General features: G+C 39.3%; 2 protein-coding genes across 2 annotated transcripts; one reads left to right on the forward strand and one right to left on the reverse strand.

The window, feature by feature from the left end:
* Positions 1 to 340: 340 nt before the first annotated feature.
* On the forward strand, positions 341 to 2518 carry LOC122665459. Its single transcript, XM_043861608.1, has 3 exons — positions 341 to 349; positions 1501 to 1905; positions 2156 to 2518. Exons 1-3 carry the CDS (start codon positions 341 to 343, stop codon positions 2516 to 2518), a joined length of 777 nt encoding a protein of 258 aa, XP_043717543.1.
* A 2957-nt stretch (positions 2519 to 5475) lies between these two features.
* LOC122665460 (golgin subfamily A member 6-like protein 2) lies at positions 5476 to 6153 on the reverse strand. The gene has a single exon (XM_043861609.1). The coding sequence runs from the start codon at positions 6151 to 6153 to the stop codon at positions 5476 to 5478; it is 678 nt and encodes a 225-aa protein (XP_043717544.1).
* Between the last annotated feature and the right edge of the window lie 10139 nt (positions 6154 to 16292).

Consider the following 16292-nt stretch of genomic DNA (forward strand, 5'->3'; position numbering starts at 1 on the left):
TAAACAAGAAGCAGTTCAAGAAAGTGAACGATTTCAAGAGCGAATTGATTTTAGACCGACTAGGAAGAACGGACTTAAGCCCTTGTCGTACCAGATCGCTTTGAAAGGCGGTTGCACTTGGTTCGATTTGAGTCAAATGATATACAAGATGAGTTTCTACCAAGATGGAAGCTTACCAACTACTAGATTTTCCTAGTCACCGAGAAAAAGCCCTAATCGCTTCTAGACTCCCGGAACCCAAATTATATTTTGTCTCCTATGTTTGGAATCTAAATTTTTCCTTTTAAACGAGCCTTTCGCCGACCGATTTGGCAGCGGAGGCAAGCGCTGCTAGTGAGACATGGTTCTGGTTTGTTTGTTCGTCGAAATCTTCTGTCTAAGGGATAACGAAGAACAGTGGAAGCGATTGACGCCGTTCAAAGAAGAGTTTTAACGTCCGTAAGTCGGCCGTATATGAACACACTGGTCTTTCTTGCGGGGAAAGAAATATCCAACGGCGGCCCTTACATTTTTATTCAAACTTGGTGGATCTAACGATCAGGATCTCTTCAAGCCGCAATTATTAAACGTTTTATAAGTGTGGAGTCTAAGGCCTTTATTATAATCTAGGGCTTCTAATGACTTTGCCGTTAACTTTTCTGTTTAGAGACAGGTGGCGTGGATTAATTGGTTACGAAAATATTGTACCGTGACGACATAATGATAAGTGGATTCACATCCTCTACTTCCATCGATGAACTTCCATCCTACTTCCACGCATTCTGGGAGTGACACTTGTACTGACAACCATCCAAAGGTTGTTAGTCCAAAATTTTAAATTAAAGTAGAATGGGTTTTGAACCATATTAAACCCAAAAACAACCCCAACCGATCCAAACGATCCAAAACCAAACCCAACCCATTACACGCAAGTGATAAGGTTTCAAAACGATTTGAATCCCAAATCTCCCAAAATCTTGACCTTCTTCTTCCCTCGCTCTCTTCTTCCCCAAACCTGCCTGAACCACATCGGAAATGGGCGACATTGCAGCGTCCATCTGAGCCACAGCAACCATCTTGGAGAAAAAGTGAAACCCTACAAAACCCTACTCTGCAACCAGCGTTACCAAGAAGGAAGCAATCGATTTCTGCAACAAAGTGGAAACCTCCGTAGATCTGAGCCCACTGAAAATGGGTGACATTGCAGCGTCGATCTGAGCCGCGGCAACCAGCGTGGAGAAAAAAAAAATCCAAACCCAAACCCAACCCATTTCACTTTCCCCTACCTTCTTCATCCCTCGCTCTCTTCTTCCACCAATCTGCCGAAACCACACCATTGAAACCCTATCTCTAAACTCCATCAAGTTTTGCTCTCTCTCTCTCTCTCACTCGCTCTCAACCCTGTGTGTGGTTTGACACCATTCAGTTGGGTTTCTAAACCCCAAAGCAGCAGAGCATAAAGCAAAAAAATAGAGCTTTCGTTCTCCTTTCTGTTGCTTCTTCCTTTTTCGTCTGCACTAGATCTGTCAAGAAGCTCTGCAGCTCCTTCGAAGCCACCAGTTAGATAATTCGGAATCAAATTCCATCGGCGAAGGGAAGGTGAAGAAATTGTACAATTCGTTTGAATCGTCGGCAGATCCCAGGGAGAATAATAATTCATCGATGAAGCCCCTCTGGAAACACATGTCGGAGGAATTGCTTTTAGCTGATATGGATCCCAACGTGGTTTCTAGTTTCAGACGGGCTATGTCGTCTAGGCAACTGGGTATGAATCAATCGAAGATATTGAGGCCGCTTGTGGGTTCGAGCTCTAGGGTTTCACCTTTATCCGATTATCGTAATCGATTACCCGGAACAGAGGATAAGATTGTTGTGTATTTCACCAGTTTACGGGGAATTCGAAGGACTTACGAGGATTGTTGTGCTGTTCGTAATAATTTAGTGGATTGGATGAGAGAGATATTTCTATGGACTCAGCTTATAGGGGAGAGCTGTAGAATGTGCTGGGGTGGTGATTAGAAATTTTTCTTGGGTTCTCTTTTTCTATGTAAATTGCTTTCCAACAGGGCATTCTTATTCATCATCTACCTGAACATAATAAAGAAATAAATTGAATTTTTTGATCGGCTATGTTACCATTATTGTGTAGATCTATATGTGAAGTTTAAATTTCCAGTTCTGGAAGATAGAAATTGAAGTTCATTTTTCTGATAATGCAATGTCACCTATTTCCGGTGGGTTCAGATCGACGGAGGTTTCCACTTTATTGCAGAAACCGCTTGCTTCCTTCTTGGCAACGATAGTTGCAGAGCAGTGGTTTTGTAGGCAGAAGGATGGATTGCGAAGTAGGGTTTCACTTTTTCCCCTTGATGGTTGTCGCGGCTTAGATGAACGCTGCAATGTCACCCATTTCCTGTGTGGTTCAAGTAGATTTGTGGAAGAAGAAGAAGAGAGCGAGAGAAGAGCAAGGTCGAGACTTTGGGAAATTTGGGATTCAAATCGTTTTGAAACCCTTGTGTGTAATGGCCTAATGGGTTGAATTTGATTTTGGGTCGTTTGGGTCGGTCGGGATTATTTTTGGGTTTAATGTAGTTCAAAACCCATTCCATTTTAATTTGAAATTTTGAACTTACAACCGTTGGATGGTTGTCAGTATAGGTGTCGCTCCCTAAATGTGTGGAAATAGGACGGAAGTTCCATCCATGGAAGTAGAGGATGTGAATCCAATGATTATGATAAGTACAAAGGATTTTTTAAATTACTAAACTACCCCTTACCATCTGATCTAATCAATAATTAAACGAATAGATACGGCTTTTTAGGCAGATTATAATAATACAGAGGTAGTAGACCAACGTTTTCCGATCACATTCAGTGATGGGACCCACTCCCATTCTTCGCTTGTGGGTCCCACAAAAAAGAAAGGTATAAGATGCCTTACAATTTGCCAATTTCACATTGATATTCGTGCGCGTTTGTTTACGTTTACCGATTCCTTCTTTAGCACAGCACAGTGAGGAGCCTTCTTGAAACGATAAAAGGATGGGGACAGGGTAGGGGAACGGCAAATTTCACTCTCACCTCTTCCTTCGTACGTGTCACTGGTCTTGTCACGTTGACAGTAATGGGTGGATACCCTTTTTTTTGTTGGGTGAAATGGATGGATACCCTTGAGTCTTGTTCATGAATGATCGTTCATTGACTTTTTTTGGCATTTTTAAGGGAAACAGTTTTCTGTACGAAAGTGTGGTCTGCACTTTCACGTGTCTATCTCTTTTCACCTTAAAATAAGGGGGTAGAAGTGTCTTTTTACATGAAAAGAAGAGAAATAGACTCATGAGAGTACTGGCGCAAGCCACACTTCCGGAAAGAAATCTTTGTCTCTAAAATATTATCAATATTATTCACCTCCGGTGTGGGTGGTGGAGTATTATCTAGATGTACATGGTGGAAATTTGAAATCCATTCACGAATCACGATGGGGGATGGGGTTTGAGCTGTGGGAGTATTCTTTGTAATTAAAGAGTGTTAATGATTTAAGTGCACGATATCAGATCTGGATAGGTTATCTTGAAACTCGATACGGATAACAGGATTGGATATGGATTTGTCAGGTATTCATCGATACACAAAGTATATTTTTTGGGTTAAATACACATACCCCTTAAAATGGACCCAATATTCCTCATGCATTCTTAAGGTTCTGACAATTCTAAACACTCCTTCAAAATTTCATATAAACCCCCTATTTTTTAATCTAAAACCATTTAAATCAACGCGATTAATTTCATGTGTTAAATGCTAACATGAAGAAGGTAATGTACAGTTATACCTTTCTTAGGGCATAATTATCAAAGTGCCCTCATCTTCCCCAAATCATTTCCCCAAAATCCATCAATAGAGACTTACCAACGGTCACTGCAATTGAATAAGAACGGAGAAGAACAAGAGGGTAGGTGCTAGGATTTTTCACCAGGCAAAGAATCAATCAATGAAACCTATCAGGAACCTGAAAGCACATAGAATCCAAGGTGATCTTTGCCGGTTGCATCAGATTCGTCTTCGACTCAAAATCCAGATTCAAGTTCACCAGAATTCCTATGGCTTCTAACCCAATGGCATGGAAAGTGAAAAGGACCAAGTAGAGAGGAGATCAGGTTGACACCACCTTTATCCACCACCACCGCCACCGCCACCCACCATCTTCCCCAAATTATTTTCTGCGGATCTGTTTCAGATGTCTTTTTCTTGTACACTTCTGTACATTGATTGGCATCGGGAACCATCTCATAGGAACACATCGGTCCGTTTCCTTTCGTTCCCTGATTTATTTCTTTTCAAGAAGCTAGTTTTTGAATTGTATTCAATCGGATTCAAATATGAAAAGTTCTGCCCGGTTACCTAAACATTATGTAAAGCATATCTGTTGTTCCCTATAATCTAAACCTCCACTTCATGTAATAGATATCCCCAATCTCTTAGTTGTGTCATTGATTGGTACCTTTTATTTGGGTCTTCTAAAATCCCAACTCCCAATCTCCATCAGATCTAAATTCTACTCTGTGAGAGCGAATCCAAAACTACCAAGTTAAATCCCCGCACTTATTAAGGCCCACAGGCTCAAATAACATTAGGTTTGTATTGCACCAACCTTACCAAGGTGAACCATTTGAGAATGTTGGATCTCTCATAAGTCTGACCAGTGCAAAGGGTCACAGGGTCCTACATAGGCTCAAGAGAGAAAGGGCAAATGAAGACCGAGGGGAATGATTGGTGGTGGTAGCTGCGGCAATGGTGGGTGGTGGTGGTGGATGCGGCAATGGTGGGTGGTGATGGTGGTGGTATTGGGTATCTATAATTGTAAAAGAAGAAGATGAGTTTGGGAAGATGAGGGTTGGGCAAAAATGTCTTTTCAAATTACAAGAGTGGTTAAAAGAAACGGTAGTTTGGCCAATAAAAAAAATATTTTTAGTATTTAACGCTTGAAATTAACGATGTGGACTTAAATGGCTTTAGGTTAAAAAGTAGGGGGTGTACGTGGAATCTTGAAGGGGTGCGTGTGGAATTGTCAGAACATTAGGGGTGCATGAGGAATATTGGGTCCATTTTAGGGGTGTATGCGTACTTAACCCTTTTTTTTTTTTTGGTATCGATCGACTAAGGTTTTAGTTAGAATTATAAGAAATTTCAAAAAATCTCATAAATAATAAATTAAATATTTGGAAGAGAAAAAAAAACTATAAAATTAATCAAAGAATATACCGAGATTTGAGGTTCAAAACCACAAAACTAGAAGAAAAAAACATTGAGAATTTCTCTGTTTTTAAAGAACTTAAGTGATAGGTTGGTATAGGGGATCGCTGAAACAACCGATCTACAAAAACTCGAGTGGGCTTCAGTATGTTGCCCTAATTGCTACGAGCTCTGCAACCTCCCCCGCCGTAGCCGCCCCTATTGTGTTATCTCTCCGCCCCTGTGGTGTGTAAGCTCTCCGCCCTAGTGGCGTATCTCTTCCTTGTGAGGTTTAGTCTCAGTCCGCCGCCATGATTCTGGGTGTTGTCGACACCGCCGCTGAAGCCAACAATGACGACGACGATCCTCCACATCGCCCTCACCACCACCTCTCTCACCCCCACCCCCCCTTACCGCCACCTCCATCGCCCTCACCGACGCCCCCTGCCCACTACCCCCATCCTCCATGCCATCGCCCTCACTGTTCCCATCCTCCACGCCATCGCCCTCACCGCCATCTCCCTCACTCTCACCGATGCCTCCACCCTCCACGCCATCACCCTCACTGTTCCCATCCTCCACACCATCGTCCTCACTGTTCCCATCCTCCACGCCACCGCCCTCACTGCTCCCATCCCCCTTGCCATCGCCCTCACCACCATCTCCCATACTCTTAACGATGCCTCCGTCTTCTCTGCTTTTCCTTTTCTTTTTTTGCTTGTGGTTGTGCAGTTTTTGCAGGTTCCACATTTGTGATGCCTTGGATTTGGCCAGAATCGAAGTCCTTCCCCCTTTCGATTGGGCAGTCACCGTTGCCGGCGATGGTGGAGCTACTTGAAATGTGAGCCCTGGAATCGATGCAACGACCATCAAGAACTTCATTGGACCACGTGCATATTGTGACTTTCCCTGTATCCCAAGGGCTTGTCTGGCATGCGGCATTAAAAATGATGTCTTCTTTTTGTTTATTGCTGATGTATTCCTTTTTTATGGCACGTTCGTGCATGCGCTTCATTATGTATGTTGTGTCTACAACGAGTTTCTTTAGGATGTGGTTGTTACCCATTCCCTCCCCCGATCGGTCCCGCCTATGACATGTATGTCAGGACATGTCTCTCACTGGTTTCTGAACCTTGTCGGTTTTGAAACCTTGTGTATCACATGTCAGCTATCTGCATTATGTTTCTTGTTTTCTTTCTTTTGGCATTCGGCGTGCATGAATGAATAGCCCTGCTTTCTACAAAAAAAAAAAAACAACCGATCTATCGATTTGGATCTGATACCTAGAATGAGTTGGTGTATCGATCAGGGAGCGGTCAGTATGGCCGAGAAAAAATCTTGTGCAATGCTTTAATCTTGCGGTGACTTGCCATTCAGGTCTGAGAGCTTGACACGTGGAAGATGCGACATCCAACTATGCCAAGCTCGAAGAGAAAGAAAAAAAAATTGGGTCAATCGTGCTCGAACAATTGGATGAAGCATCTTCCACATGTCGAGCTCTTAGGCCCGAACTACAAGGCACCGCAATATGAAGGAATTGCAGAGGATTTTAATCCCTATAGCCAATTTAAGACCAATACTTCAAACCATTGGTGTATTTCGATAATAGAATCGATGATGAGTTAAGTCTTTTTCTTGAGTCCTCTTGGGTGTCACTATGCCTAGTGAAGCATTTACTTCATTATAACATTTTTACTCTAACAAATACTTTTGTAGGATTGAAGTAGAAGGATAATTCTTATAAATTCACTTTAAATGAATAATTGCATCCTCTCTCTCTCTTGCCCCAATACCTTCCCCTCTGTCGTGAGCCTTGTCACCCCCTCTCTATCTCCACCCTCTTTCGTCAGTCGTATAGGGCTCAATCCCCCAATCTCTTGTCACCTCTGAATTATCAAATCTCAACCATTATCGTATAGGGCTAGCAGTTACAAAAGTGAATGATGGCCATTAACCTCAAAACATCCAACAAAAATGACATATTATGATCATGTTTTTACCCCCAAAACAACCATCTATTAATACCTTTGCCCAATATCCTCAACGGGAGAAACAAAAATATAGGCCCCATAACGAGCTTGGTGGAAAATGATTTCTCAGGCACCACGATGATGCAAACTTTCTTACACATGGGAACGACTTTAAATCTTCGACCCTCAAGCATGGTAATTTCAAGGCAAGGTTTGAAATTTCAAAAATCTCCAAAGAGTAGTTAGTTAAAGCAAATTTTTATCAGAGTCTCAAACAAAATAGAATTGTGATTATGGAATAAGTGTTGAGCATAGCGTGCATTGTATTGTTGCTGTCATTGTTGTCAACACAATCAGCTAGGAAGATCATTTAAGCAATGAGCTTGCTGGTCAACACCCTCACTCAGTTGAGCTGAGATGTAAGCATATGGATGGCTTGTCTAAAGATGAGCAGAGTTAGCACCACTGGAAGCCTATGAAAGTATTGATTGTCATCAATTATAGTTTGAGACTACAATGAGCAACTAGCTTGTGGGTTGATATGGCCGACATGATTGGATAGTAAGCAGTGTAGATAGCTTTGATTGTTGTACAGTTGCATGGTGAGTAGTCTTCAGAGATGGTATGGTAGTTGAGGAGTTTGGAGATGGGATTGTAATGTATAAGGGTAGTCAGCATGTGGTAGTGTCAGGAAATTGTCAGTGTCATTAAGATGGATGATTTAGATGCAATAATTGGCAATTAGCAGTAGGGCTGGTACAATGGCATCATCATGAGTTGACTTTCGACATATGTGTTCAACATGATGAGAAGGAAGGTGCATAAGGAGATGGAAATTCAGCTGTATCGATTGTGTGGTCTATTGGATGTAGAAGACTAAGCTTCTGCAATTTGGTGATGGTACAACAAATTACGTAGAATAGACACCAGAAGCTTTGGGTTCAATGTCGATGTAATATCTTTCAATGTCGAGTGAAGCACATGAAGTATCGACTGATATATTAGATATGATCGATGCTTGTCACATTCTATTAGACACTTTCATGGGAATGATTAACGCCGATGACACCACTGTCGATGTCGAATGAGATCAGGAAAATGGTGATGTCACAACATCTTCACGCGTGTTTTGAGATTTTCTTTAGTTGGATCTGTGGAAGCTTAATGCATGAGGAAGCAAGATCTCTAAGTCAGCTTTCCAACTATTCAAGTTTATATCTATCCAACATCGGAGTTGGAAGTTTTGGAAATAAAATCCAATATGGTATGTCTGCTTTAAGAGGGCAGTGCTCTGTACATCAGTCGAATTTAAGGTAATTTTTCAGCCCATACCCCAAATATGGATTGAAGCTCAAGACATGGATGTTTCATTGCTTCAAGTCTTCTTATCCAATACTGCTAGAATTTGGTCCATCGGAGTTCGGACAAAGAAGATATGGCCATTTAGGCAAGGGTGGCTCTGCTAGTTTCGATGTTAAGCAGGATAATATCAACGTCTAGTAGAACAGTTTCAATGTTGAGTGGAACCTTTTTTGTGTCTAAAAGAACCATTTTACTACCTAAATCTATTTGAGGTTCGTAGCCATATTAAAGGCTCTACTAGACACCAAGGTAGTGTTGATAGGCACCCTGACAATGTCGACATGGGCCATTGTAGTGTCTCAAACTTTCAACACTTGACATTTTGGGTTTAAGTCATTGTTGGCTATAAAAGTTCCAGAAATGCCATTTTTTTAGTACGCAAAAAAGAGAGAAATCTCAAAGAAAGAAAATGAGAGAAGAGGAGAGCTCCAAGGAGAAGAATCCCAGAAGTGTAATGCCCTCAAATCCACCTAGGAGTTTAGGTCGTTAAAGGTCTACAAGATCGATAGTCTTAGTGAAAAGAAACTTGAGTGTGAACCAAATATAAATCATCATAACTTCAAATTACAATAGCAGTGTACCTAATCATAACCATGCACATAAACACAACAGAAGTCTTTAAATTCAAACAATTATCTTTGATCCAAAACCCCAAAGTCTAACCATTACATTGTTCATTAACCATAATTAAATCAAAATTACAACCTCAAAACCTTAAATCAAAAGTCCATAAACCAAAACTCGTCTCAACAAAATTTTAAATGAAATCAAGTAAAATAAACATTATTCACCATAATCATATGCCACGTCCTCATACTTCTCAACATAAGTCTACTCATACTTAAGAGGTCCTTCATCTAAAAATATAACGAGGGGTAAGCTAGGGATATCATACGATCAAAGAACCATGAGTAACACCACTTCAATCCTACTCAAGTTTTATTATAACAGAATCCAACATGATAAATCTTAACGTCATCCAGAGTAGCTATACTCATAATGTATGCAAATAAAAAGATGCATGAGCTGTACAACGGGTCATTGGAAAGAAAAATACGCCTAATCCGTACAACAGGTCATAGAAATTAAATGTGACCGATCCGTACAATGGGTCAAGAATAGAAATAGAAGATGCCCGATTCATACAATAGGTCGTTGAAATTAAATGATGCCAGATCCGTACGACGGGTCATCGAACTGAAGCAAATATGAATGTATAATACATTGTCATAACATCACGAAAGAAACAATAACTCAGATCAAATCATAAGAATGTTGGAAAGACTGTATGTCACGCCCCCATCCTGACAAGGAATAAAATACATTAAAGGGGTGACTAGGATGACACATGTCATCTCAACAAGCTACCAAGATCATGAATGCAGTGCCCTGATACATAGTCACTGACTAACATTAGTACACAATAATATCAGAGTGCGGAAGATAAGGAATATTATATTCCAAAGATCAGGAAATACAAGCGGAAGCGTTTACCATAAAAGTCACATCATGTTCAAACTACTGAGTGATAGATATAGTTAATAGTTTCCATCTTGAGCTGACCACAAGGTAACTACACAAAACTTTAAGTAAAACAGACAATGTTATTACAAGGCTCAAGGCCCCAAAAGACAAAATATAAAGGGACCAAATCCCAGTCATCAGTATGCCCCGAAGGCACCGTCATTACAAGGACATCCATCACAGTGCTCCTCAGTCATCGCCTCTGGATCCTCAGTACCAATGTCATCATAATCTAAGGACTGTACCTCGAGACCAGTGAGGTAACTATCACCTGCATCAACATCTAAAAAGGTGTGCACAAGGGGGTTAGCTTCACTGAGCTAGTGAGGGGATGGGGAGTGTACATATAAATAATTCACTTAGTCTACGATGCATGTAATTATTTGTTCATTTTTCACCTAACACACAAATCTAAGTTGAGGGTATATGCTACTACAATGACTCGGGAGACACTATGGGTCACTTAGCCTATCGACACAGTGAAACCTCAATCGTTGCCATGGGGCTGGCACCGTCCGTAGCCCTAGTACCACCCAGAGGCAGAGCCCGATAACCAATGACTATCCTTGGCCTGGCCTCTCTTGCACTCCACAGGCGGCAGGTGTATTGGTTACCCAACACCTAAATCCCTGTTGGTAAAGGTCGTAGCATAGAGAACTGAACCTACCATAGTTATACTACATGAGTCCTATCATGTCGAGAGGTATTCCAGGTGTATCAGCATCCCATACCATCTAACACCTGGGTACCAGCACAATACGGCACATACAGATCATCATGGCATGCAATAGAAATTAACATATTTTTGGGGATTCCGATGCCGGTACCATCCGATACTGTAGCCCAAAGTAAGGGTTTACAATCCATATCAACATCACATCAATCAAGTAAGAGATAAAATGCAAGATGCAGCATGCATAATAATGATGCGAACAACATAAATATTATATGTTTAATAATGTAAACAAACTCAAACAATCACACAAAACCCACTCACCTTGGCTAAGAGCTATTTACTTGAAGGACTACTGGTCCTCAAAAGCACTTTGATACGCGTCGCTGGGCAAGTTGTTATAGCCTAGGGTTAATTAAATCAAACGCAAATATGAATATATATGTAAACGGCTATGGAGTTCAGAGGTACCCTTGGTTTAAGTTTTAAACCAACGCCAGACTCAAATTTGGAAAGACCGCAGTGGTGGTCAATTGGTATTGGTCCATCCAATGAACCAGTGGCAATGGACCAGTAGGGCTACAGCAGCAAAAATCTAGAAAGGTTCATGGTCTCACACCAAGGGGGTCCCTAGGTACTGTTCTAAGCAATTCCCTATGTTAAGGTTAGGTTTTTCAATCAAGGTTGGTACTGGTTGATTGGACTGGTCTATCCAATGGACCAGTGGCAATCAAACCATTGTTCAAAATACAAGAATAGGACTGGAATGGCATGGTTCACAATATGGATCACACAAATGACTCTTAGCAAGATGTTCTAGACCTTGGGGTAGGTCAGAGGCAACACAGGTCCAAGATCCCTATAGTGGTCGATTGGTACTAGTCCATCCAATGGACCAGCGACAATGTGTTGAGGTAAAGTCCTTACACATCATCCATTATGATTTTGATGATAACAAATAAGTCTTGTGTACTAACTTGTGTTAAGTTGCATAGAGAGACTTCACAAGAGTAGAGCATCAAGTAAGGGGGAGTACCGAGTACTTACAAGATTGATGCTCAAAGCAAATTGAACCTTGCCCAATCTTTCATAGAATCATGAAGAATGAGGAACAAGTTTTGAAGACAAAGATCAAGACAACTTAGAGGAACTCAATTTGAAGACATTCATGTAAAAAAATGAAGTTCAAGACTTAAAGAAGATTGAAGACTTAGAATTGTACTAAGTTGTATAATCATAATTAAAGTCACAAATGATATAATGCATACACACAAGCATGCATTCATTTAGATGGACTTTAGGAGGTTTAATTAACCCGATCCATATGACCAAACCAATTTAGAATCATGCAAGTAAGTCCAACAAAGGACTTAACATGGTTCAGCAGAATTTGTTGATCCGGTATGTCGAATCTGGAAACGGCATGCCGAATTTGTTTTGGTATGTTTAATACAATCTCAAGATTTGCTCACAGAGAGCAAACGAAATGTGCCGAATCTGATCTGGCATATCGAATCATGATCCAGCATGCCAAATCATGATCCAACATACCGAATTAGAATTTAACTGTTATGAATTAACCGTTGGGCAACGGATATATTCCATGATCCGGCATATCGAATTAGGAAATGACATACCGGATTATGATAGATTAGTATCCGAATTTAGCATTAAGTCTTAGATGCCTTGAGCACCTTTGCCTATAAATAGATAAGCTCAATTAAACTAATTACAATTAACTAAAGTTAATCAAAGGCATCAAAAAGACATTGGTACTTGATCATTCAAAGTATTGAAGTGTGCACTCTTAATCAAAGAATTCATTCAAGTACATTTCCTCTCTTGCTACTCCACCTCAATTAGCTTCAAGCTTCAAGCTTCAAAGGTGAAAAGTAGTTTCATACATCTAAGGTTGAGGTAATCCTAATCTTAGTACACTGTTTATTTTATATGGTTATTTAAGTCTTCTTGCTCGAAATCAAGAGTAGGTTGAGTCCTCTTACTAAAAAATCAAGATTAGTTGTTGTTGAGTTCTCTTGCTCATTTCTCAAGATTTGTACGAGTTCTCTTGCTCATACTCAAGATTTGTTTTAGTGAAATTCTCTCTAAGATGAGAGGAGTGAACGTAGGCAAGTATTGGCCGAACCACTATAAATCTTGTGTGTTATCTTTGTTGTTTGTTTATATTTTATTGATAACTTTTTAATTCCGCATTAGTTGTTATATTCAACTACCTTCACCTATTCACCCCCCTCTAGGTGAATTTATATTTAGTATCAGAGCGGGAGCTCAAGACCTTGATTGTTTTTCAATCTAATTAAAGAGTTAAAGACCATGGGATCCTCTGTCAATCATAAGGTTGAAGGATACAACATTACCCGATCCCCCTTCTTTGAAGGTGAAGGATTTTTCTATTGGAAGAATCGCTTCAAGAACTTCGTTTGTGCCAATAACATTGATACAAGGGAAGTCATTGAGAATGGACTAAACAATATAGACAAACCCAAAGAAGAGTGGACTCCAGCTGATAAAGAAAAAATCCAACTCATCTATGTAACAATAAACTACATTCAATGTGCTTTGGGAGAAAAGGAATATAATAGGATTTGTATATGTAACTCCACTAAGGAAATGTTTGACAAACTCGTTGTAACCTATGAAGGTACTTCAGGGGTCAAACAATCTAAGATTGACATGCTTGTAAATGAATATGAACTATTTAAGATGAAAAATGATGAAGATATATATGCCATGTTTACTCATTTTACTAACATTGTAAACAAGTTGAAAGGTTTAGGGAAGATCTATTCCAATGGTGAAAATGTTCGAAAGATTTTGAGACCTCTCTCAAAGGAATGGAGACCTAAAACTACGGCAATTAAAGAATCCAAGGACATCGACAAATTAAGCCTAAATGAGTTGTTGAGATCACTCCAAACCCACGAGATGGAACTTAAACTTGACATCAAGGAGAATGAACCAAAAGAACATAAGAAGAAGATTGTAGCGTTCAAATCATATGAAATCAGCGATGAAGAAGAAGAATTGTCTGATGATGAGATCGCTTATTTATCTAAGAAATTTCAAGATTCTTGAAAAACAAAAGAAAAGCCACATTCAACAAGAAAAGATTCTCAAAAGACCAAAAAGGTAAGAATGCTCCTAAAGAAAATAATGAATCTTCTTCAAAAGACATTGTGTGCTATGAGTGTAGGAAACCAGGACACTACAGGGGAAACTGTCCAAAAATAAATAAATACAAGAAGGCCTACAAAGCTGAAAACTCCTTTGATTCAAGTGATGAAGAAGAGGATGATGAAGCACCTCAAGAAGAAGAAGAAGAAACCAATCTAGCACTCATGGCTATCGAAGATGAAGAAATTCAAAATGAGGTAACCCCCACTTCTCCATCTCATAAAGATAAAGACTTTTTAGAATTGAAAGAAGGCTTTGAAGACCTCTACCAAAGTAGCATGAAATTAGCTACCACAAAAAAGAATCTCTTAAAAGAGATAAATATTCTCAAAGACCAAAACACAACTCTAACTTTTCAAGTTAACAACTTGGAGGAAGAAAAAGAGAAATTGTGTAAAGCTTTAGAATTCTTTACTAACGGGAAAAAGGCTCTTGACATTTTACTTGAAAATACTTCCAAAGCATCTCTTAACAAGGAAAGGGTAGGCTATGATGTAAACAACAATTCAAATCTAGCCGAAGAACCAAGTACAAGTAAAATGACAAGTGAGAAAGTAAAGAAGAAGTTTTGCACTATTGTAGGAAGAAAGGGAATTCCATTGAGGAATGCTATTCTAAAAAGAAAAGTTCTCAATTTAGCAAACCTAATCCCAAAGGGAAGACTCCATATATCCCTCAAATTGTTGTATGTAATAATTGCAATAAGAAGGGACATACTATCTGGGAATGTAATCACATGAAATAATCTTTCCACCATCTTAGAAGACCTTACAATGGTTAAAATAGAAGAAGTCATCCAAAGGTGCAAAGACCAACTAGAACTCCACCTAAGGTGCAAAGACCACCCAAAAACCAAGGTTCATATAGGATACCCTAAAACCAAAGACCTTGGAACCCTTAATCATACCCAAATTGGTATGGCAACCAAAAGACAAATGGTGACCGAATGGTTTGGAGACCAAGAGAAATGTATGATACTAACAATGACGGACCCAACATACAATGGGGACCAAAGTTTTATTAAGTGTCTTTGTTTTGTAGGTGGATATGAGCAACATGGAATGGTATATCGATAGTGGCTGCTCAAAGCACATGACATCTAATCCAAAGCTGTTTTCGGAGCTCAAGAAATAAAAAGGAGAATGGGTATCTTTTGGAGACAACAGCTGTAAAACCCGTGCCCAAAAATACGGGCTAATTTAAAATTTTGTTGAAGGTCCAAAACCTGAGGTCAATGGCACCAGTATCTTATAGAGCGTTGAACGAATGGTCGAGAAAAATAATGTAATGTAATGCCCGCATCTTTATTTTAAAATTTTCCCCATTAACTTTGGTTGCCAACTAGTGCATCACCGGTCTAACCTGGCGATCGGTAAACAATAAAATAACTTATATTTGTAATATAGGGGCATTATGATAATTATACCAACTCATGAAAAGTTAAGTTTTGATAACGTGAAATAATTCTTAGGATCAATAAATTATTGAGAAGAACCTTAAAACGAAACCTATACAATTAACGAAAGTCAATTCCGGGTTTCCTAGACAAAATGTTGATCAAAACAGTAAGAACAAAAGGATAAAGTAATTTATTCTTCAAAAGATGGCAAATTAAGGTCTTAACCCAACTGGTTGTTACTTTGGCTATTTAAGTGGGAAGTTGTAGGTTCAAATCTCCACCCACGTATACTTTTATATATACATAAAAGTTTAAATAAGTTAAATAAAAGACATGTGGTGAGGTGGAAATTTAATTTTAAAAACAAATATGCATGTGGGGCCCACCTAAAGTGGTAGCCACGTGGCACACTTAAGCAGTGACATATATTGTATGTTGAACATGCACACAATAGTTGGAGGCCACATGGCATTCCATGTGGAAGGATCCTATTGGTGAGAATTAAGAAATCAAATTAATAAATAGATGGCAAGTTGGGATAGGTTAGATATAATTGAAATAAAACATAAGACTAATGGGTAATCAAGTCTTTTCACTTTATAAGGGTACCTTAATCAAAGAAGAAGACTAATCACTATTGGTGGAAAATGGAGGCCAGGAAGGGTAGGACTGAAATTTCATAGGTTTAGGACTTAAAAACTTTTCATTTAAAGTATAGGACACATTTAGATGGGTACCCAAGATACTAAATAAAGAAAATAATATATTGGTTATACAAGGATAAAGAAGGGGTAAAATTGTATTCTCATAAATAAATAAAAAAATAAATAAAATAAAGTATAAAAGGGAACCCATATTTGTTGGGTTTAGTTCAGCAAAATTGAAAAGAAAAGAAAAGAAGAAGAAGAGAAAGAGAAGGAGAAGAAAGAAGAGAAAGAGAGCGAGAAGAAGAAGGAGA

The sequence above is a fragment of the Telopea speciosissima genome, chromosome 6 (genome assembly GCF_018873765.1).
Source record: "Telopea speciosissima isolate NSW1024214 ecotype Mountain lineage chromosome 6, Tspe_v1, whole genome shotgun sequence".
Taxonomy (NCBI): domain Eukaryota; kingdom Viridiplantae; phylum Streptophyta; class Magnoliopsida; order Proteales; family Proteaceae; genus Telopea; species Telopea speciosissima.